The sequence below is a fragment of the Lolium perenne genome, chromosome 6, assembly GCF_019359855.2.
Source record: "Lolium perenne isolate Kyuss_39 chromosome 6, Kyuss_2.0, whole genome shotgun sequence".
In the NCBI taxonomy this organism is placed as follows: Eukaryota; Viridiplantae; Streptophyta; class Magnoliopsida; order Poales; family Poaceae; genus Lolium; species Lolium perenne.
Genome location: NC_067249.2, coordinates 270,463,491 through 270,488,672, shown reverse-complemented (window position 1 = coordinate 270,488,672; position 25,182 = coordinate 270,463,491). Strand labels below are relative to the sequence as shown.

At 42.3% G+C, this 25,182-nt stretch overlaps 1 protein-coding gene across 1 annotated transcript in view; it reads left to right on the top strand.

Annotated features, from left to right (window-relative positions):
• The window catches only part of LOC127326771 (uncharacterized), a 61,662-nt gene that overhangs the window by 8,560 nt on the left and 27,920 nt on the right, over window positions 1–25,182 (top strand). Inside the window, exons 2-3 of the mRNA XM_051353557.2 lie at window positions 17,012–17,333; window position 17,446. Coding sequence (XP_051209517.1) covers window positions 17,012–17,333; window position 17,446 — 323 coding nt within the window. The remainder of the gene's footprint in view (window positions 1–17,011; window positions 17,334–17,445; window positions 17,447–25,182) is intronic.

Below are 25,182 nucleotides of genomic sequence, written 5' to 3'. Positions count from 1 at the left end.
TGCATTGTTTTATTCATAAGTAAGTATGGCTTTGTGGTATCCTCCTCTGAATAATTCATTTATATCGACTTGGCACATGCTCACGCATGCATATGACTGAACAAAAAGTCAATTAAGCCTCGATGATCTATATTGCTTCAGAGTTCTTGTATCACTTTTATGCCTCCGTTAATTTATTTTGCCGCAAGCATGATTATGACAGTTACTACTCTCTTGATTTGTCGCTCCCTAGTCTTTTGCTAGCCTTCACTTGTACTGAGCGGGAACGCTACTCGTGCTTCCAAACACCTGAAAACCAAGTTGTTCCAAAGTGTCCACCATAAATACCTATGCATGGCATTTCAAACCATTCCAAGTAAATTCTCATGCGCTACCTTTAAAACCTTCAAAATGTTTCTCAATTTGTGTTTATGTTTCATAGCTCATGAGGAAGTATGTGGTGTTTATCTTTCAACCTTGTCATTTACTTTTGACGGACTCTCATATGGACTAGTGGCACATCCGCTTATCCAATAATTTTGCAAAAAGAGCTGGCAATGGGATTCCCAGTCCCAAATTAATTAACTTAAATAGACACTCCTCCATGGTTTGTGATTGTTGGACGGCACCCGAAGGATTCGGTTAGCCATGGCTTGTGTACGCAAAGGTTGGGGGGAGTGTCATCATCATAATGAAACTAAAATAAAAAGGCACTCCTTCATGGTATGTGATTGTTGGCAGGCACCCGAGGATTCGGTTAGCCATGGTTTGTGAAAGAAAGGTTGGAAGGAGTGCCACATAAATATGCAAATAATTCATGGGAGCCGCTCTTGAAAGTCCGGTTGGCGAGGTAGTTAGTGTACCCATTACCATTCGTTGACAACAACAAACACCTCTCAAAATAATTTTACTCCTGATTTCAAAAATGAAAAGCTCTAGCGCATGTTAATCCCTGCTTCCCTCTGCGAAGGGTCAATCTTTTACTTTTATGTTGTGTCTCCATTATTTCTTTGAGCACTATCTTGAGAGCACAACTGTCATTCTTAGTATAATATGCTTGTCCCAAAATATGATTGATTGTGGTATAACTTTGATGCTTCTATCTTTGACAATCACTACTTCTAGTTTTTCTATGAACTCCAGAGGTGCCTGGGCATATATGTTTTGCCAATCAAATACAGGCAAGCGAGATACCACTTTATCATGCTTTCTTATGAACATTGCAATCCTGCTTATATACATGATTCATGATGCTTATTATTAATTGTTGGTACCTCTCCATGATTGACATAGCTGTTAGATGATCTTATTTGCATGTATCTCATTATGAACTGCTTAAGTATTAGCCATATCATGAGAATATATACATCATATGAGCAAATGTGTTCGTGAAAGTTCTTTTATCGCTCAGTTGTTAACTGAATTGCTTGAGGATAAGCAATAAGCTAAGCTTGGGGGGAGTTGATACGTCCAAAACGTATCTACTTTCCCGAACACTTTTGCTATTGTTTTGCCTCTAATTTGTGTATTTTGGATACAACTAACACGGACTAACGCTGTTTTCAGCAGAACTGTTCTGGTGTCTCGTTTTTGTGCAGAAATCCATCTTTCGGGAAAATCCTCGGAATTTATGCAGAAGGCCCTATTTTCCCAGAATACTGATGAAGCCAGAAGGACAAGTAAGGTGGAGGCCCGAGGGCCCCACACCATAAGGCGGCGCGGCCTAGGGGGGGCCCGCGCGGCCCTATGGTGTGGCCCCCTCGGCCGGCCTCCGACGCCCTCCTTCGGACTATAAATTGCCTTCGACCTAAAAACGCACGGGGAGAAGTCGAAATCGCCAGAAAGCCTCCAGAACGCCGCCACATCGCGAAACTCCATCGCGGGAGCCAGAAGTCTCCGTTCTGGCACTCCGCCGGGACGGGGAATTGGAGGAGATCATCGCCATCATCACCGCCAACGCCTCTCCATCAACCAGCCATGCTTCCCCCATCCATGAGTGAGTAATTCCCCCGCTGTAGGCCGAAGGGGATGGTAGGGATTGGATGAGATTGGTCACGTAATAGCATAAGATTGTTAGGGCATAGTGCCTAGTGTCCGTAATTGGTACTTTGATGATATTGTTGCAACTTGTTATGCTTAATGCTTGTCACTAGGGCCCGAGTGCCATGATCTCAGATCTGAACATGTTATTGTTTCATCATGATATTCATTGTTTATGGTCTTACCTGCAAGTTGTATACACATGTCGTTGTCCAGAACCGATGGCCCCGAAGTGACAGAAATCGGGACAACCGGAGGGAATGGTAGTGATGTGAGGATCACATGTGTTCACGGAGTGTTAATGCTTTGCTCCGGTACTCTATTAAAAGGAGTACCTTAATATCCAGTAGTTTCCCTTGAGGCCCGGCTGCCACCGGCTGGTAGGACAAAAGATGTTGTGCAAGTTTCTCATTGCGAGCACGTACGACTATAATTGGAACACATGCCTATTGATTACTTTGTACTTGGACACCGTTTATTATTATCTGCAAATGCCCTACTATGATTATTACATGAGTTTCTCTCATCCATGCAACGCCCGTTATCCGTCCCCGTGCCTACAGTATTTTAATCCTGCTGTTTACTATAATCACTACTGCTGTCTTTGTTACTCTGCTGCTGTTATTTCACTACTGCTACTGCTATAAAACTGTTACTACTGATAAACTCTTGCGAGCAAGTCTGTTTCCAGGTGCAGCTGAATTGACAACTCCGCTGTTAAGGCTTCCAAGTGTTCTTTGTCTCCCCTTGTGTCGAATCAATAAATTGGGTTATACTACCCGCGAAGACTGCTGCGATCCCCTATACTTGTGGGTTATCAACGACATTCCACCGAGAGGGCCCAGAGTATATCTATCCGTCATCGGGATGGACAAATCCCACTGTTGATCCATATGCCTCAACTCATACTTTCCGGATACTTAATCCCACCTTTATAACCACATATTTAGGCAGTGGCGTTTGATGTAATCAAAGTACCTTTCTGGTATAAGTGATTTACATGATCTCATGGTCATAAGGACTAGGTAACTATGTATCGAAAGCTTATAGCAAATAACTTAATGACGTGATCTTATGCTACGCTTAATTGGGTGTGTCCATTACATTATTCATACAATGATATAACCTTGTTATTAATAACATCCAATGTTCATGATTATGAAACTAATCATCCATTAATCAACAAGCTAGTTAAGAGGCATACTAGGGACTCTTTGTTGTTTACATATCACACATGTATCAATGTTTCGGTTAATACAATTATAGCATGGTATATAAACATTTATCATAAACATAAAGATATATAATAACCACTTTTATTATTGCCTCTTGGGCATATCTCCTTCAGTCTCCCACTTGCACTAGAGTCAATAATCTAGATTACATTGTAATGTACCTAACACCCATGGCATTCTGGTGTTGGTCATGCTTTGCCCTAGGGAGAGCTTTAGTCAACGGATCTGCTACATTCAGATCAGTGTGTACTTTGCAAATCTTTACTTCTCCATCTTCGATGTACTCGCGAATCGAGTGGTAACGCAGCTTGATATGCTTCAGCCTCTTGTGTGACCTTGGTTCTTGTGCATTGGCGATGGCACCCATGTTGTCACAGTATATGACTAGTGGGTCCAATGCACTAGGAACCACACCGAGCTCTACAATGAACCTCTTCATCCATACCACTTCTGATGAAGCCTCTGAAGCCGCTATGTACTCTGATTCTGTTGAAGACTTCGCCACCGTGCACTGCTTCGAGCTTGCCCAGCTTACTGCAACACCATTCAATATAAATGATACGTCTCCAACGTATCGATAATTTCTTATGTTCCATGCCACATTATTGATGTTATCTACATGTTTTATGCACACTTTATGTCATATTCGTGCATTTTCTGGAACTAACCTATTAACAAGATGCCAAAGTGCCAGTTGCTATTTTCTGCTGTTTTTGGTTTCAGAAATCCTAGTAACGAAATATTCTCGGAATTGGACGAAATCAACGCCCAGGGTCCTATTTTGCCACGAAGCTTCCAGAAGACCGAAGAGAAGACGAAGTGGGGCCACGAGGTGGCGACACCATAGGGCGGCGCGGCCCAAGCCCTGGCCGCGCCGACCTAGGGTGTGGGCCCCTCGTGCCGCCTCCTGACCTGCCCTTCCGCCTACTTAAAGCCTCCGTCGCGAAACCCCCAGTACCAAGAGCCACGATACGGAAAACCTTACTGAGACGCCGCTGCCGCCAATCCCATCTCGGGGGATTCAGGAGATCGCCTCCGGCACCCTGCCGGAGAGGGGATTCATCTCCCGGAGGACTCTACGCCACCATGGTCGCCTCCGGAGTGATGTGTGAGTAGTCTACCCCTGGACTATGGGTCCATAGCAGTAGCTAGATGGTTGTCTTCTCCCCATTGTGCTTAATTGTCGGATCTTGTGAGCTGCCTAACATGATCAAGATCATCTATCTGTAATTCTATATGTTGCGTTTGTTGGGATCCGATGAATAGAGAATACTTGTTATGTTGATTATCAAAGTTATGTCTATGTGTTGTTTATGATCTTGCATGCTCTCCGTTATTAGTAGATGCTCTGGCCAAGTTGATGCTAGTAACTCCAAGAGGGAGTATTTATGCTCGATAGTGGGTTCATGTCTCCGTGAATCTGGAGGAGTGACAAGAACCACTAAGGTTACGGATGTGCTGTTGCCACTAGGGATAAAACATTGGTGCTATGTTCAAGGATGTAGTCACTGATTACATTACGCGCAATACTTAATGCAATTGTCTGTTGTTAGCAACTTAATACTGGAGGGGGTTCGGATGATAACCTGAAGGTGGACTTTTTAGGCATAGATGCATGTTGGATAGCGGTCTATGTACTTTGTCGTAATGCCCAATTAAATCTCACAATACTCATCATAATATGTATGTGCATGGTCATGCCCTCTCTATTTGTCAATTGCACAACTGTAATTTGTTCACCCAACATGCTGTTTATCTTATGGGAGAGACACCTCTAGTGAACTGTGGACCCCGGTCCAATTCTCTATACTGAAATACAATCTACTGCAATACTGTTCTACTGTTTTCTGCAAACAATCATCTTCCACACAATACGGTTAACCCTTTGTTACAGCAAGCCGGTGAGATTGACAACCTCACTGTTTCGTTGGGGCAAAGTACTTTGGTTGTGTTGTGCAGGTTCCACGTTGGCGCCGGAATCTCTGGTGTTGCGCCGCACTACATCCCACTGCCATCAACCATCAACGTGCTTCTTGGCTCCTACTGGTTCGATAAACCTTGGTTTCATACTGAGGGAAAACTTGCCGCTGTACGCATCACACCTTCCTCTTGGGGTTCCCAACGGACGTGTGTTGTACGCGTATCAAGCAGCTTTTTCTGGCACCGTTGCCGGGGAGATCAAGACACGCTGCAAGGGGAGTCTCCACTTCCCAATCTCTTTACTTTGTTTTTGTCTTGCTTAGTTTTATTTACTACTTTGTTTGCTGCACTAAATCAAAATACAAAAAAATTAGTTGCTAGTTTTACTTTATTTGCTATCTTGTTTGCTATATCAAAAACACAAAAAAAAATTAGTTACTTGCATTTACTTTACTTGATTCATCATGTTTCCTTTTAATTTTACCACAAAAGACATACCGGTAGGACGTGGGTCTATAGTTGGGAGAAATAATATAGAAGAATTTTTCAATCATGTTAGTACCATTGAAGATTTTGAAGATAGACACTTGGTAGACCTTGCTCCCACTTATGAAAATGCTGCTGCGCATTTAGTTCGCCTGTTGGAAACTAAATTTGTTAATCTCAATCCTATAATCCAACACATGTTCCTTACACTTGGTGATATGGAAGAGGGGGAAAAGAAAGATTTTGTTTTAGAAACCCTTCTTAGAGAATTTGGTGGTCTAGCAAGAGAAGCTAGAAAGGTCTTTGCTAAATTTAATATGCTTGGTTCTCATACTAATTTTGTTAGTCTCCTTGAAAAGATGGACATGGATAGAATAAGATACACTAATAATATTGATGATGGAGGGGAGATCAAAGCACCAATACCATGTAAACTCCTAGCTATGAATGATGCACTAGAAAATAACTATGCTTGGCTTGTTCCCGAAAATTTGTTTGATGAGAGTAGCAAGCCCAAGACTAACGAAAAGGGAGACGCTAAAACTTATGTATCCAATATACTATGCTTGGTTGAGAAAAATCCACACCCCGCTGTAGAAGTATCACCCTTCGATAATACTTGATACACACTTTCTGCGCCTAGCTGAAAGGCGTTAAAGAAAAGCGCTTATGGGAGACAACCCATGTTTTTACCTACAGTACTTTGTTTTTATTTTGTGTCTTGGAAGTTGTTTACTACTGTAGCAACCTCTCCTTATCTTAGTTTAGTGTTTTGTTGTGCCAAGTAAAGTCGTTGATAGAAAAGTTCATACTAGATTTGGATTACTGCGCAGAAACAGATTTCTTTGCTGTCACGAATCTGGGCTGTTTTCTCTGTAGGTAACTCAGAAAATTATGCCAATTTACGTGAGTGATCCTCAGATATGTACGCAACTTTCATTCAATTTGAGAATTTTCATTTGATTAAGTCTGGTGCCTCGATAAAATTCGTCAATACAAACTGTTCTGTTTTGACAGATTCTGCCTTTTATTTCGCATTGCCTCTTTTGCTATGTTGGATGAATTTCTTTGATCCATTAATGTCCAGTAGCTTTATGCAATGTCCAGAAGTGTTAAGAATGATTGTGTCACCTCTGAATATGTTAATTTTTATTGTCGCTAACCCTCTAATGAGTTGTTCTAAGTTTGGTGTGGAGGAAGTTTTCAAGGATCAAGAGAGGAGTATGATGCAACATGATCAAGGAGAGTGAAAGCTCTAAGCTTGGGGATGCCCCGGTGGTTCACCCCTGCATATTCTAAGAAGACTCAAGCGTCTAAGCTTGGGGATGCCCAAGGCATCCCCTTCTTCATCGACAACATTATCAGGTTCCTCCCCTGAAACTATATTTTTATTCCATCACATCTTATGTGCTTTGCTTGGAGCGTCGGTTTGTTTTTGTTTTTGTTTTGTTTGAATAAAATGGATCCTAGCATTCACTTTGTGGGAGAGAGACACGCTCCGCTGTAGCATATGGACAAGTATGTCCTTAGCTTCTACTCATAGTATTCATGGCGAAGTTTCTTCTTCGTTAAATTGTTATATGATTGGAATTGGAAAATGATACATGTAGTAATTGCTATAAATGTCTTGGGTAAGGTGATACTTGGCAATTGTTGTGCTCATGTTTAAGCTCTTGCATCATATGCTTTGCACCCATTAATGAAGAAATACATAGAGCATGCTAAAATTTGGTTTGCATATTTGGTCTCTCTAAGGTCTAGATAATTTCTAGTATTGAGTTTGAACAACAAGGAAGACGGTGTAGATTCTTATAATGTTTACAATATGTCTTTTATGTGAGTTTTGCTGCACCGGTTCATCCTTGTGTTTGTTTCAAATAAGCCTTGCTAGCCTAAACCCTGTATCGAGAGGGAATACCTCTCATGCATCCAAAATACTTGAGCCAACTACTATGCCATTTGTGTCCACCATACCTACCTACTACATGGTATTTTCCGCCATTCCAAAGTAAATTTCTTGAGTGCTACCTTTAAAATTCCATCATTCACCTTTGCAATATATAGCTCACGGGACAAATAGCTTAAAAACTATTGTGGTATTGAATATGTACTTATGCACTTTATCTCTTATTAAGTTGCTTGTTGTGCGATAACCATGTTCACTGGGGACGCCATCAACTACTCTTTGTTGAATTTCATGTGAGTTGCTATGCATGTTCGTCTTGTCTGAAGTAAGAGAGATCTACCACCTTATGGTTAAGCATGCATATTGTTAGAGAAGAACATTGGGCCGCTAACTAAAGCCATGATCCATGGTGGAAGTTTCAGTTTTGGACATATATCCTCAATCTCATATGAGAAAATTATTAATTGTTGTTACATGCTTATGCATAAAAGAGGAGTCCATTATCTGTTGTCTATGTTGTCCCGGTATGGATGTCTAAGTTGAGAATAATCAATAGCGAGAAATCTAATGCGAGCTTTCTCCTTAGACCTTTGTACAGGCGGCATAGAGGTACCCCTTTGTGACACTTGGTTAAAACATGTGCATTGTGATGATCCGGTAGTCCAAGCTAATTAGGACAAGGTGCGGGCACTATTAGTATACTATGCATGAGGCTTGCAACTTGTAAGATATAATTTACATGATACATATGCTTTATTACTACCGTTGACAAAATTGTTTCATGTTTTCAAAATCAAAGCTCTAGCACAAATATAGCAATCGATGCTTTTCCTCTATGGAGGACCATTCTTTTACTTTCATTGTTGAGTCAGTTCACCTATTTGTCTCCACCTCAAGAAGCAAACACTTGTGTGAACTGTGCATTGATTCCTACATATTTGCATATTGCACTTGTTATATTACTCTATGTTGACAATATCCATGAGATATACATGTTATAAGTTGAAAGCAACCGCTGAAACTTAATCTTTCTTTGTGTTGCTTCAATGCCTTTACTTTGAATTATTGCTTTATGAGTTAACTCTTATGCAAGACTTATTGATGCTTGTCTTGAAGTACTATTCATGAAAAGTCTTTGCTATATGATTCACTTGTTTACTCATGTCATATACATTGTTTTGATCGCTGCATTCACTACATATGCTTTACAAATAGTATGATCAAGGTTATGATGGCATGTCACTCCAGAAATTATCTTTGTTATCGTTTTACCTGCTCGGGACGAGCAGAACTAAGCTTGGGGATGCTGATACGTCTCCAACGTATCGATAATTTCTTATGTTCCATGCCACATTATTGATGTTATCTACATGTTTTATGCACACTTTATGTCATATTCGTGCATTTTCTGGAACTAACCTATTAACAAGATGCCGAAGTGCCGATTCTTTGTTTCTGCTGTTTTTGGTTTCAGAAATCCTAGTAACGAAATATTCTCGGAATTGGATGAAATCAACGCCCAGGGTCCTATTTTGCCACGAAGCTTCCAGAAGACCGAAGAGAAGACGAAGTGGGGCCACGAGGTGGCGACACCATAGGGCGGCGTGGCCCAAGCCCTGGCCGCGCCGACCTAGGGTGTGGGCCCCTCGTGCTGCCTCCTGACCTGCCCTTCCGCCTACTTAAAGCCTCCGTCGCGAAACCCCCAGTACCGAGAGCCACGATACGGAAAACCTTACAGAGACGCCGCCGCCGCCAATCCCATCTCGGGGGATTCAGGAGATCGCCTCCGGCACCCTGCCGGAGAGGGGATTCATCTCCCGGAGGACTCTACGCTGCCATGGTCGCCTCCGGAGTGATGTGTGAGTAGTCTACCCCTGGACTATGGGTCCATAGCAGTAGCTAGATGGTTGTCTTCTCCCCATTGTGCTTAATTGTCGGATCTTGTGAGCTGCCTAACATGATCAAGATCATCTATCTGTAATTCTATATGTTGCGTTTGTTGGGATCCGATGAATAGAGAATACTTGTTATGTTGATTATCAAAGTTATGTCTATGTGTTGTTTATGATCTTGCATGCTCTCCGTTATTAGTAGATGCTCTGGCCAAGTTGATGCTAGTAACTCCAAGAGGGAGTATTTATGCTCGATAGTGGGTTCATGTCTCCGTGAATCTGGAGGAGTGACAAGAACCACTAAGGTTACGGATGTGCTGTTGCCACTAGGGATAAAACATTGGTGCTATGTTCAAGGATGTAGTCACTGATTACATTACGCGTAATACTTAATGCAATTGTCTGTTGTTAGCAACTTAATACTGGAGGGGGTTCGGATGATAACCTGAAGGTGGACTTTTTAGGCATAGATGCATGCTGGATAGCGGTCTATGTACTTTGTCGTAATGCCCAATTAAATCTCACAATACTCATCATAATATGTATGTGCATGGTCATGCCCTCTCTATTTGTCAATTGCCCAACTGTAATTTGTTCACCCAACATGCTGTTTATCTTATGGGAGAGACACCTCTAGTGAACTGTGGACCCCGGTCCAATTCTCTATCTTGAAATACAATCTCTTGCAATACGTTCTCTTGTTTTACGCAAACAATCATCTTCCACACAATACGGTTAACCCTTTGTTACAGCAAGCCGGTGAGATTGACAACCTCACTGTTTCGTTGGGGCAAAGTACTTTGGTTGTGTTGTGCAGGTTCCACGTTGGCGCCGGAATCTCTGGTGTTGCGCCACACTACATCCCGCCGCCATCAACCATCAACGTGCTTCTTGGCTCCTACTGGTTCGATAAACCTTGGTTTCATACTGAGGGAAAACTTGCCACTGTACGCATCACACCTTCCTCTTGGGGTTCCCAACGGACGCGTGTTGTACGCGTATCAATAAACACGTACCCAGAGTGTGACTTAGAGTCATCAGGATCAGTGTTCCAACTTGCATCGGTGTAACTTGTTACAACGAGCTCTTGGTCACCTCCATAACAAAGAAACATATCCTTAGTTCTTTTCAAGTACTTCAGGATATTCTTGACCGCTGTCCAGTGTTCCATTCCTGGATCACTTTGATATCTGCTAGTCAAACTAACAGCATGCGCTATATCCGGTCTTGTACATAGCATGGCATATATAATAGAGCCTACAGCCGAAGCATAGGGATCTGACTCATCCTTTCTCTTTCTTCTGCCGTAGCCAGTCCTTGAGTCTTACTCAAGACCTTGCCTGGTAACATAGGTAAGAACCCTTTCTTACTTTCGTCCATTCTAAACTTCTTTAGAATCTTGTCCAGGTATGTACTCTGTGATAGCCCTATTAGGCGTCTTGATCTATCTCTATAAATCTTGATGCCTAATATATACGATGCTTCACCAAGGTCTTTCATTGAAAAACTGTTATTCAAATAACCTTTTACACTGCTTAATAGTTCTATATCATTCCCAATCAATAATATGTCATCTACATATGATATCAGGAATGCTACAGAGCTCCCACTCACTTTCTTGTAAATACAGGCCTCTCCATGGCACTGTATAAACACGAAGTCTTTGATCACCTTATCAAAGCGTCGGTTCCAACTTCTCGATGCTTGCTTCAGTCCATAGATTGAACGCTGAAGTTTGCATACTTTGTCAGCATTTTTAGGATCGACAAAACCTTTGGGTTGTACCATATACAACTCTTCCTCAATGTCTCCATTAAGGAACGCCGTTTTGACATCCATCTGCCAAATCTCATAATCGAAAAATGCAGCTATTGCTAACAAAATCCTCACAGATTTTAGCTTCGCTACAGGTGAGAAAGTCTCATCGTAGTCAACTCCTTGAATTTGTCGGAAACCCTTTGCGACAAGTCGAGCTTTATAGACAGTAATTTTACCATCATCATCTGTTTTTCTCTTGAAGATCCATTTATTTTCGACAGCCTTGCGGCTATCAGGTAAGTCTACCAAAGTCCATACTTTGTTATCATACATGGATCCCATTTCGGATTTCATGGCTTCTTGCCATTTGTTGGAATCTGGGCTCATCATCGCTTCTTCATGCGTCGCAGGGTCCTCATCATTGTTATCCACAATCATGACATTTAGACAAGGATCATACCAATCAGGAGTGGCACGTTCCCTTGTCGATCTGCGAGGTTCAGTAGTTTCCTCGTTCGAAGTTTCATGATCATTATCATTAGCTTCCTCTATTGCTGGTGTAGGCGGTACAGGTACAACTTCCGGTACTGCGCTACTTTGATCAACGAGTATAGATTCATCAATCTCATCGAGTTCTACTTTTCTTCCAGTCACTTCTTTAGTGAGAAATTCTTTCTCAAGAAAGGTTCCGTTCTTAGCAACAAAGATTTTGCCTTCAGATCTGTGATAGAAAGTGTACCCTATAGTTTCCTTAGGGTATCCTATGAAGACGCATTTCTCCGCTTTGGGTTCTAGCTTGTCCGGTTGTAACTTTTTTACATAGGCTTCGCAACCCCAAACTTTAAGGAACGACAGCTTAGGTTTCTTATTAAACCATAATTCATACGGTGTCGTTTCTACGGATTTTGATGGTGCTCTATTTAAAGTGAATGCGGCTGTCTCTAATGCATAACTCCAAAATGATAACGGCAAATCAGTAAGAGACATCATAGAACGAACCATATCTAAGAGAGTTCGATTACGACGTTCGGACACACCGTTTCGTTGTGGTGTTCCCGGCGGTGTCAATTGTGAAAGTATTCCGCATTTCTTTAAATGCATGCCAAACTCATAACTCAGATATTCACCTCCGCGATCAGATCGTAGAAATTTAATCTTCTTGTTACGTTGATTTTCTACTTCACTTTGGAATTCCTTAAACTTCTCGAAAGTTTCGGATTTATGTTTCATGAAATAGATATACCTATATCTACTCAGATCATCTGTGAAGGTTAGAACATAACGATAACCACCGCGCGATGCTACGCTCATTGGTCCGCACACATCGGTATGTATGATTTCCAATAAGTCAGTAGCTCGCTCCATCATACCAGAAAATGGAGTCTTAGTCATTTTTCCCATTAGACATGCTTCGCATCTATCAAGTGACTCAAAGTCAAGTGATTCAAGTAATCCATCAGTATGGAGTTTCTTCATGCGTTTCACTCCAATATGACCAAGACGACAGTGCCACATATAAGTAGAATTATCATTCAATTTCATTCGCTTAGCATCAATGTTATGTATATGTGTATCACTACTATCGAGATCTAACAGAAATAAGCCATTCTTTTCAGGTGCTCGACCATAAAAGATATTATTCATAAAAATAGAACAACCATTATTCTCAGACTTGAATGAATAACTGTCTTGCATTAAACAAGATCCAGATATAATGTTCATGCTCAACGCGGGTACAAAATAACAATTATTTAGGCTTAAAACTAATCCCGAAGGTAGATGTAGAGGAAGTGTGCCGACAACGATCACATCGACTTTGGATCCGTTTCCAACGCGCATCGTCACTTCATCTTTCAGTAGTCTTCGTTTATTCTTTAGTTCCTGTTTCGAGTTACAAATATGAGCAACCAAACCAGTATCAAATACCCAGGTACTAGAACGAGAACCAGTGAGATAAACATCTATAACATGTATATCAGATATACCTTCTTTCTTCTTCTTGACAAGGCCGCTCTTCAGATCAGCCAGATACTTGGAGCAATTACGCTTCCAGTGTCCCTTCTCCTTGGCAAGAATAGCACTCAGCATCAGGCTTAGGGCCGTTCTTAGGTTTCATAGGAGGCGTGGCAGCTTTCTTGCCACCCTTCTTGAATTTTCCCTTAGACTTGCCCTGTTTCTTGAAACTGGTGGTCTTGTTGACCATCAACACTTTGTGCTCTTTCTTGATCTCAATCTCAGCAGCTTTTAGCATGCCAAAGAGTTCAGGTAACTCCTTGTTCATGTTCTGCATATTGTAGTTCATCACAAAGTTCTTGTAACTTGGTGGCAGTGATTGAAGGACACGATTAATCCCCAGTCTATTAGGAATCACTATTCCCAAGTCACTGAGTTTCTTCGCATGCCCGGTCATGGCGAGCATGTGCTCACTAAAGGAGTTGCCTTCTTCCATCATGCAGCTGAAGAAGTGTTTCGATGCTTCATAGCATTCCACGGCCGCATGAGTCTCAAATATAGCTTTCAGCTCGTTGACCAACTCATGAGGATCGTGGTGCTCAAAACGTTTTTGAAGATCGGCTTCCAGACTGCATAGGAGGGCACACTGAACTTGAGAGTACCGAGTTTTCCGAGTCGCGTAAACATTCTTTACTTCATCAGTTTCAGTTTCTGCAGGAGGGTCACCTAGCGGTGCATCAAGCACAAATTGCAGATTTCCACCAGAGAGGAAGATCCTCACATGACGGAACCAGTCGGTGAAGTTGCTACCGTTGCTCTTAAGCTTTTCTTTTTCTAGGAACTGGTTAAAATTGATTGGGGACACCATCTCTACAACATATATTTGCAAAAGTTTAGACTAAGTTTATGACAAATTGAGTTCAAATTATAATTCAACATAATTAAAAATCTAGGTGAACTCCCACTCAAAACAATATCCCTCGCATTGTCTTAGTGATCACACGAACCAAATCCACCGCACCTAAGCCCGATCATCACGAGACAAGGTGTGATTTCAATGGCGAACACTCAAAGTGTTCATCATATCAACCATATGATTCATGCTCTACCTTTCGGTATCACGTGTTCCGAGACCATGTCTGTACATGCTAGGCTCGTCAAGGCCACCTTAGTATCCGCATGTGCAAAACTGGCTTGCACCCGTTGTATGCACTTGTTGATTCTATCACACCCGATCATCACGAGATGCTTCGAAACGACAAGTCTTGGCAATGGTGCTACTAAGGATGAACACTTTATTATCTTGAGATTTTAGTGAGGGATCATCTTATAATGCTACCGTCGCGATCTAAGCAAAATAAGATGCATAAAAGGATTAACATCACATGCAGTTCATATGTGATATGATATGGCCCTTTTGTCTTTGTGCCTTTGATCTTCATCTCCAAAGCACGGACATGATCTCCATCATCTTCGGGTATGATCTCCATCATCGTCGGCGTAGCGTCAAGGTCAATGGCGTCGTCTTCATGATTGTCCTCCATGTAGCAACTATTACAACTACTTTGAAATACTACTCAACATGAAATTTAAAGACAACCATAAGGCTCCTGCCGGTTGCCACAATACAATAATGATCATCTCATACATATTCATCATCACATTATGGCCATATCACATCACCAAACCCTGCAAAAACAAGTTAGACGTCTCTAATTTGGTTTGCATATTTTACGTGGTTTAGGGTTTTCGAGAGAGATCTAATCTACCTACGAACATGAACCACAATGTTGATACTAATGTTGTCAATAGAAGAGTAAATTGAATCTTCACTATAGTAGGAGAGATAGACACCCGCAAAGCCTCTTATGCAATACAAGTTGCATGTCGAACGAGGAACAAGTCTCATGAACGCGGTCATGTAAAGTTAGTCCGAGCCGCTTCATCCCACTATGCCACAAAGATGCAAAGTACTCAAACTAAAGATAACAAGAGCATCAATGCCCACAAAACCATTGTGTTCTACTCGTGCAACCATCTATGCATAGACACGGCTCTGATACCACTGTAGGGATACGTTGCATAGAAAACAAAAAATTTCCTACCGCGAACACGCAATCCAAGCCAAGATGCAATCTAGAAGACGGTAGCAACGAGGGGATTATCGAGTCTCACCCTTGAAGAGATTCCAAAGCCTACAAGATGAGGCTCTTGTTGCTGCGGTAGACGTTCACTTGCCGCTTGCAAAAGCGCGTAGAAGATCTTGATCACGGCGCCACGAACGGGCAGCACCTCCGTACTCGGTCACACGTTCGGTTGTTGATGAAGATGACGTCCACCTCCCCGTTCCAGCAGGCAGCGGAAGTAGTAGCTCCTCTTGAATCCGGCAGCACGACGGCGTGGTGGTGGTGGTGGTGGAGAACTCCGGCGGAGCTTCGCTAAGCGTGCGGTAGAGAAGGAGGAGCGGGGCGGCTAGGGTTTGGGGAGAGGGGGGCGCCGGCCACTCTAGGGGTGCGGCCACCTTGTGGTGTTGGGGTGGCCGGCCCCCTCCCCTTGGCCCTCATTATATAGGTGGAACACCCAAGAGTTGGTCTACAAGTCTTCGAATAAGACCCCAAACCAAAACCTTCCATATCACATGAAACCTACCCAAGCTAGGACTCCCACTAGAGGTGGGATTCCCACCCTTCCTTGCGAGGGGGTGGCCGGCCCCCTTAGGGGAGTCCACTTGGGACTCCTCCCCCCTTAGGGTTGGCCGGCCATGGTGGTGGAGTCCCTTTGGGACTCCGCCTTCCAAAGTGGTTTCTTCCGGACTTTTCTAGAACCTTCTAGAACCTTCCGTCGAAACTTCCGGATCATTTAAATCTTATAAAATGACTTCCTATATATGAATCTTATTCTTCGGACCATTCCGGAACTCCTCGTGATGTCCGGGATCTCATCCGGGACTCCGAACAAATATTCGAACTCCATTCCATATTCAAGTTCTACCATTTCAACATCCAACCTTAAGTGTGTCACCCTACGGTTCGCGAACTATGCGGACATGGTTGAGTACTCACTCCGACCAATAACCAATAGCGGGATCTGGAGATCCATAATGGCTCCCACATATTCAACGATGACTTTAGTGATCGAATGAACCATTCACATACGATACCAATTCCCTTTGTCACGCGATATTTTACTTGTCCGAGGTTTGATCATCGGTATCACTCTATACCTTGTTCAACCTCGTCTCCTGACAAGTACTCTTTACTCGTACCGTGGTATGTGGTCTCTTATGAACTTATTCATATGCTTGCAAGACATTAGACGACATTCCACCGAGAGGGCCCAGAGTATATCTATCCGTCATCGGGATGGACAAATCCCACTGTTGATCCATATGCCTCAACTCATACTTTCCGGATACTTAATCCCACCTTTATAACCACCCATTTACGCAGTGGCGTTTGATGTAATCAAAGTACCTTTCCGGTATAAGTGATTTACATGATCTCATGGTCATAAGGACTAGGTAACTATGTATCGAAAGCTTATAGCAAATAACTTAATGACGTGATCTTATGCTACGCTTAATTGGGTGTGTCCATTACATTATTCATACAATGATATAACCTTGTTATTAATAACATCCAATGTTCATGATTATGAAACTAATCATCCATTAATCAACAAGCTAGTTAAGAGGCATACTAGGGACTCTTTGTTGTTTACATATCACACATGTATCAATGTTTCGGTTAATACAATTATAGCATGGTATATAAACATTTATCATAAACATAAAGATATATAATAACCACTTTTATTATTACCTCTTGGGCATATCTCCTTCATCTCCATTGGCACATCCGTTGGCCGTGCAATGGCAACCAACAAGGTTGAGGCAGCAGAGTTTGAGATCCTTACGGAGAAGGTTCATGAGGGTTGCACGCCGGCTGATCTGCTCAACTTTGCGACTCAGTTCAATACTTTTCTTGGCGCTTCTCCTGATGCATTCGCTGGCCTCACCCGCCTGCTGCTGAGGAATATGAGGTTTGGTGAATCTGGCATTCCCAACATCCTCAGCACTTGCAAGTGCTTGAAGTCTTTGCACTTAACCTACTGTGACTCTGGGATCAATTCTGTGCTACAAGTTGAACATGATCAACTCATTGAGTTTTGTTGGAGTATTTGTTGGGCTATCTTCTTGTTCTTTGTTGTGGCCCATCTGGCCCAGCCCAGTCGTGACCTATATAAGTTGCTTCTATCTCTGTAACCCTAAGCTAAGAGTGTTCCTCCCTGCAGCCTCCTTCTACCTCAGGTTAGGCCCTCACCTCCGTCCACATGGTATCAGAGCAAAGGGCAGTGAGGGCAACGATGGGAAGGATTGCCGATCTGGAAGCCTAGTCTGCTGTAGCAGCTAGGAGGAAGAGGAAGATGAAGAAAGTAGGCTGCTGCGGCGGCTAGGAGGAAGAGGAAGGGAGCAGGCTGCTGCAGAGGCAAGGAGGGGAAGGAAGTGACGAGTAAGAAGACGAAGAGGGCATCCTGCGGGTAAGCCCTTTGGTGTTTCCGAGAGGTTAGTTTGGTGTCAAGCATGGGGGACAACAGGGATTTGTCCAAGGCTCTGGAGAAGCTGGCATAACTTATCACTACCAAAGGAGATGGAGGAGGAGGATCTGCTGGAGGGGGAGCAATCGTTCCTCATACCAACATCGGTCAGAAACTTGAGCTGCCGGCGAATGAAATCAAGTTGGAAGGAGTGGCCAACTATCTCCGGTGGTCAAGGAGGGCTCTGTTGATTTTGAACTCGAAAGGGCTGGATGAACGTGTGAGTGGTGAAGCTGGAGAACCAGTGGACAAGGCCAGTCCAGAATGGAAACAGTGGAATGCCACAAATTCTCTGATTGTGGCATGGTTGCTTAACTCTTTGGTTCCTAACATTGCTGCTTCTGTAGAGGCACTCACAAAAGCTTCAGAGGTATGGGACACCTTATCAAATCTATATTCTGGAAAGGGGAACATTATGTTGATAGCTGAGATTGAGGATAAAGTGCATGACTTGCAAGAAGGAAACAAAATTGTGATGGCATATGTGGCTGAGTTGCAGCATCTTTGGGGAGATTTAGATCATGTTGATCCTCTGGAACTTGCCCATGGGGAGTGTGTGAGTGCTGCTGCAAGCTGGATTGAACGTCGGCGAGTCATGAAGTTCTTGAAAGGTCTCAATCAAGATTTTGAGGGGAGAAGGGCTGCTTTACTGCATCAAACCACTACCCCTTCTCTCAAAGAAGCCATTGCAGCTATGTCCAGAGAGGAAGTGCGTCTGAATATGACAAAGGGAAGCGATTTTGTCCCGCATCCGACCTTCTACACTATCGAGAGACAAGAGATGAGAGACTACTATACTTGTGGACAAAAGGGACACTTGAAGCATCAATGTACCTCCTTTGCTACACCCAGTAGGGGGAGAGGAGGATACACACATGACAGAGGAAGCTACAGAGGAAGAGGTGATGGCAGAGGTGGTGGACAGCCATATGGACAGCAGTATGGAAGAGGTGGTGGACAGCAGTATGGCAGAGGTGGTGTACAGCCATATGGACATCAGTATGGCAGAGGTGGTGGACAACCATATGGACAACAATATGGCAGGGGTGGTGGACAGCAGCACGCTATATCACCCAAGGCACATATGGCAGCAGCTTCAGAGCCAACTACCAGTACCTCTCAGGGACAATCAAAGGAAGAAGGACAGAATGAAGCAACCTTTGGGAACTTTGCTCACTATGCCTACAAAGATGAAGGTAATATTGATCGAGTTTCTATAGCCACTCATAATGCTAATTCAGATTGGATTCTTGATTCTGGAGCATCCAAACATGTTACTGGGAATATTAGTGAGTTTGACTCTTATACTAAGTATCCTCCCACACATAGTGGCACTATCCAAACAGCAGATGGCACATCACAATCTATAAAAGGGGAGGGGTCGGTGCAATGTACACCCAACATAAAATTGTCATCAGTTCTACATGTTCCTGCTTTTCTAGTAAATCTGCTATCTCTAAGTGCCCTGATTGATCAGCAGGACTACCGTATAATAGTTGACAGATATATGTGTTTAATTCAGGAAAGGGAGAGCAGCAGGAAGATTGGGACTGCAACCAGGCATAGGGGTCTTTGGCACATAGATCGTGACAAGATGGGGCATGATGCTAGTTCTGTGTTTGCTGCGATTGTTGGAGGAAAGGAAAGTATGGCCCTAGTTCATCATTGTCGAATGGGCCACATGGCATTTGATAAAATGTTTCGAGTTTTTCCTGATGTAATGAATGGAGTGGACAAAACCAAATTATGTTGTGATACCTGCGAATATGCTAAGCATACGAGAACCTCTTATGTTAGTAGAGGGATCAGAAGTGTATCCCCATTTGTGTTAGTGCACTCTGATGTATGGACATGTCCTGTTGTGTCAGTAAGTGGCATGAAGTACTTTGTGACTTTTATTGACTGCTATTCCAGAATGACTTGGATTTATCTTATGCGTCACAAAGATGAAGTGTTCACTTGTTTTCAGAGTTTTTGTGCCTATGTGAAGAACCAATTTAATGTTCAGGTGCAAGTGATCAGAACTGATAATGGTACTGAATATATCAACAAACCTTTTGCTGATTTCTTATCTTCGCAAGGTATACTGCACCAGACTTCATGTCCTGACACTCCTCCCCAGAATGGAGTTGCTGAGCGGAAGAATAGGCACATTCTTGAAGTGGCTCGATCTCTTATGTTTACCATGAATGTTCCCAAATTCTTATGGAGTGAGGCAGTTATGACTGCTACGTATTTGATCAACAGAATGCCTTCAAAGATTCTAGGTATGCAGTCTCCTTGCCAACTCCTTCTAAATAACAATGATTTTGTTGTACCACCCAAACTCTTTGGCTGTACATGTTTTGTAAGGGATCACAGAACGTCTGTTGGCAAGCTAGATCATCGGGCTATCAAATGTATCTTTATTGGCTATTCCTCCAGACAGAATGGTTACAAGTGTTGGAGTCCCACTGACAGGAGGACATTTGTAAGCATGGATGTTACGTTTCGCGAGTCAGAACCATTTTATGACGGTGAGAGTGATCTTAGTGGCTTGTTCCAGGGGCTTGACCATCTTGGTGATGCTCAAGAGGGGGATCAACAGCAAGGTGGTGATCAAGAGCAGAAAGATGGTGACCAACAACAACTTCAACAAATTCCTATTGTAGCGGAGATTCCTGCAATTCCTGGTACACCTACACCACCTAGACCCGTACCACCACAAAGATAGCTGCAGAATCCACTTGTGTACTCTAGAAGACAAGTACAAAGGGAGCAAGTAGATGCTGTGGAGGAGCAACAAGACCAGGGGCAGGGGGAGCAACCTATTGGACCTGAAAATCAAGAAAGCACAAGTGTAGATTCTGCTGAGGAGAATCAATCTCAGACTGAATCCAATAATAGCCTAGACTTGCCAATTGCAATAAGAAAAGGGGTAAGGAAAGTTGGGCCCCCAAAGAGACTGAGTTATGATGACTATGACGTAGGAAATTATATTTCTTACAAGGCATTGTCACCCTCTTTTCGGGCTTTTGTTGCGTCACTTCTGTCAACACCCGGATTTTTAAGTCCAGATGCCTATTATGCCATTCCTCGCAATCCCAGGAATATTGTTTTTGCGAGACATAATAGATTGATATCACAACACATCATTCATTACAACACATAATCGTCTTACAACAACGGATCACATGATCCAGTCTTAATACATCATAGTGGATCTAGAGATCCTATTACAAAACACATAGCGGAAGCGAAGTAGTAGCGGTCATAGTCCATCTGTTCCACAGGCAACTGTTGACGTCAGGAGTGATCCTAGTTGTCGTAGACGTCCTGCTGTCCTTCTTCCGGGTTCTGGTACTCCTCTTCATAGTCTGGCCATTTGAATAGCCAGGGACAAAGCCATGAGTACTTTAAAGTACTCGCAAACTAATACTAAGGTAAGTATTATCAACTATGGAAGGGGATGCTAAGCTCTAGTTTCATTTGCATAAAGCCAGTTTTATTTCATAAGCACTTTAGTAAACAAAGACTTTTCATTTGCCTAATTTAACTCAAGTGGGAACATTAGTGTCATTCCCACAACTCAGTTGTGATTCAAAGTCAAAGTCACCTTTCAAACTCAAGTCACAAGTCACCATTCATATTTTTGGAAAAGTTCTGATGACGGAACAGTATGGCCTTTCCAACTGTCCATGACCGCGGACGCGGCTATTCGAATAGGTTTAACTCTGCAGAGGGTGTACACTTGTGCCACAACAATTGCAATAGTTCGTCAGGGGTAACTGGCCCTGATTTATCGTACGCAGTACGCGAACTACCAATCCTAACCTTTCATTTACATACTCTAGTATATGCACCTCTCCCCATGAGCTTGGCCTCCCAGTGAAGACAGACAGTCAGCCTGGGAACTGCACAGGGCTTGGGCCGGACATTCACCTCATTTCACGTCATTTCACATCACTTCACCAGTACGGAGGCAGCCTCAAGCATAACCCCTATGACGCTTGTTCAGAGGAAACCCATACTAAAATACATAAGTTTCCAGCTAAGCCTTACCCAGATTCAGGTATTGTGGGGGTACTTGTAAAATTGGAATGGTATCGCATCCGAACCCAACCATCAGTGTTTTTGTAAAATTCACCAAGTCATTCACCAGTCATATTCACCTTCAAACTCTCTCAATAGAATGACTCATCATTCCAAGGTTTTCAAAGTCATTTCATTTCACAAGTTCCCATCTAGAGTAGTCAATTTTAATTTAGCACTAGCATCTAGGTATGAGGGGTGCTAAGTAATTTGCTTTGCTTCTAGGCTAACTTTGATACTCTTGTACTAATCCAAAACTAACCAATTGAATCTTGAATCAAAAAGTACTTTGATAAAACAAAAGTAAATAAAGCTTGTAAAGTAAAACTGGGAAATAGGATCATAAGCATAAAGTAAATGGGTAATGCCTTGCTCATAGTGAGCTTTGCAATTTGCCAAAGTATTATCTTGCAAGAATATTAGCTTGCAATGGTGTTAGCTTGCCTTGGTTGTTGAGGTGATCAAAGTGGTCTTCTTCTCCTTGAAAGTAGACTTCCTCCTCCTCTTGATACTCCTCGGTACTAGCGTCTAAAATACGAATACGAGGACACAATCACCAAACAATTCATTGGCTATTCCAAACATCACATATATTCACACAAACTATTCTATTCACTCAATTAATACAATTTGGTGCATTGGTGGTCTTGCTTTGAGGAAGAATAATTTCCTCTCATTTTATATGTAAATGATAGTTTCCATATAGTTCTTGAGGAATAATTTCCTCTCCTTGAATCTTCTTTAAGATTTAATTTCTCAAACCATCACACATGAATTTATGTTGACCTAAGTCAACCATTCATCATCATCATTTGAGAAAATGATTTAAATGAGGTAGGGATACCTCATACCATTTAATAAGGCCTATTATGATTTAAAATCTCCAAGTATTTCATGTGAGAGTATTTGACCAGTGGTTCAAACTTCATATGAAAGTACTTGGGACAAGATTTAAATGAAGTGAAACACCTCATATAATTTACACAAGTAAACTAGCATCACTCATTACTATTAAGTGGGTAAATGTGTTGTTTTCTTATTTAGGAAAAATAATTTCCTCTCATACTAATTAAGGTGTTACTTTTAATTACTTAGAGAAATAATGTAATGTCCCAGGTTTAGAGACGATCGAGGGGTAGATTTTAGAAAGGGATGTGCATTGCATAGTAAATTCTGGGGAAATTTCGCGCTTTTAAACAAAAACTGCATCGAAGGGGGACAAGTTTCTCTCTCGACACCTTACAGGGTTAGGGTTTCGAGAGTGCGACAAACTTGCATTTCTCTTCACTAGTTAGGGTTTCGAGATGAGAGGGGAGAGTTTGTTTGATTGAATTCTAAATGATAAGACATGGTTGAATTCAAACCAAGGTTGAATTTGAATTTCAAATTCCAACAATAAATAATTACCTTAAATAATTCAATTAAGTAAATTCATTAAGTAAATGAACAATAATAAATAAGATGAACAAATATAATAAAGTAAAGCTCATTAGGAAAAACTTTGAGCTTTATTGATCATCACACAATTTACATTGTCTTTACAATATTCATAATTAAGAATAAATAATAATACAACACATTACAAGAATTGCTTTGATAAAAGATGAAAAGGAAAATTACAAGTAAATGAAATATATCCTAAACTACAAGGTGATCTTTAACTTGGTGATCTTCATATCCATTTGATCATCATCTTGAAATCTGCACACAAACACAAAGAAAGGAAATCAAGTGTTATGCCAAGTGGCATAGCCACTTGGCAGATTAGTAAAGAAATGGAATTGGAGAGGATATGCACATGGATCTGCCGAGCTGATCCATCTCCAAGTCCTGGTACACCACACCAGGCTACACACACACACAGGCAGCTCACAGTACATGTGTGCATGCTCAACACCAAGGCATGGGGTGTGCATGCATCACAGCACACACACACCAGCAGTGAGTCATAAGCTGAGCCAGACCAAGCTGTCGACCAGGGGAAGAAGAGGCCAGCCATATATAAACCTCCTCAACAGTGAACCCTAGCCATTCCATCGGCAGCATCTCCAAAGAGTAAGAACACCAAGAACAGGAAGAACAGCCAGAGCTGTTCAACCTGTCCAAGATCACCACTGAACCAAACCAAGATTCACAAGCTTGCAAGGAGGAGAAGGGCAGGCAAACCAAAACCACCAGAAGCAATCCTCTACACCAACAACTCATTCTAGGAGCTGGAGTGAGGTATACACATCATCATGAACAAACCAGAGGTTTTTGTTCATAGATTGCACAGGCATGAGCACAAGCACACAAAAGGGTGGGGTAACCCTGTTTTGATCATCACTTGGTCATAGACCAAGTGTAAACCTGGTATAAATGGCAAAGCCCAGGGATCAATCAAGCCCATGACCATGGCTATGCCAACCAGTATAGTGGTAGCATCTTCCAGATGGAAACAGGAAAGAAAACCATCCCAGAAACTTACCCAAGCATAACCAGTCTACACTAGCCCATTTGAAAACCATCAGAAATGCAGAGATATTGATCTACTGCAAGTATTTGTCAACACCAAAAGCTCTGGCAACCAAATTTGGTCAAGCCAGAGAGTAACTGTCCATACAACTCAAGCCAACAGGTGTGGGAGCTTCCTGAACAGCCAGAATTGACTGTTGAGGCCACCTCAACCAACCAAATCAGTTAAACCACCAAGCCATCACAAGCATCATCACCCAGAAGGGTTCAGAGTGGGCTAGGGTTCCCAAAAATATATTGGCATCCCTCTAGCCCAAGCAAACTAATTATTATGATCATCACTGTGTCACAGTTCACATCAGTTATCTGTTTAAGCAATCAAAAATAAACAGATAAATGAAACAGTAAGTTATTGATGCACTGGATCTTACAGATGATCCAATGGATCATTGCAAGCATCCACTGATGCTTGGACAAGCACCAGCACCCACAGGCTAAGCCTGTATGAAGCACAAACAGCACTGGTTGAGCACCAGTGAATCACAGAGAGGAGCACACACTTGCTCACAAGCAAGTAATGATAAATTGATCACCAGAGCATCATTAGCTCTTGCTACTGATCACCACAGTCAAGCATAGCATCAACACATGCACCAGATAATTTACATAACCACAAAATAAGAACAATGGCATAGCAGACAATCAAATACATGACATATAATTGTATGCAGAAGCACACTAACAAGGGTTAGAGATGTCTAGTCAACCAACATGCTCAGTAGGACATTCCCATGAGCTACAATTCTATAATCATCACACAGGGGCACTGGTACTTGCATACTACAAGAATCATGCATCATGATTAAGCCAGGGCCCAAATTATGCACACACA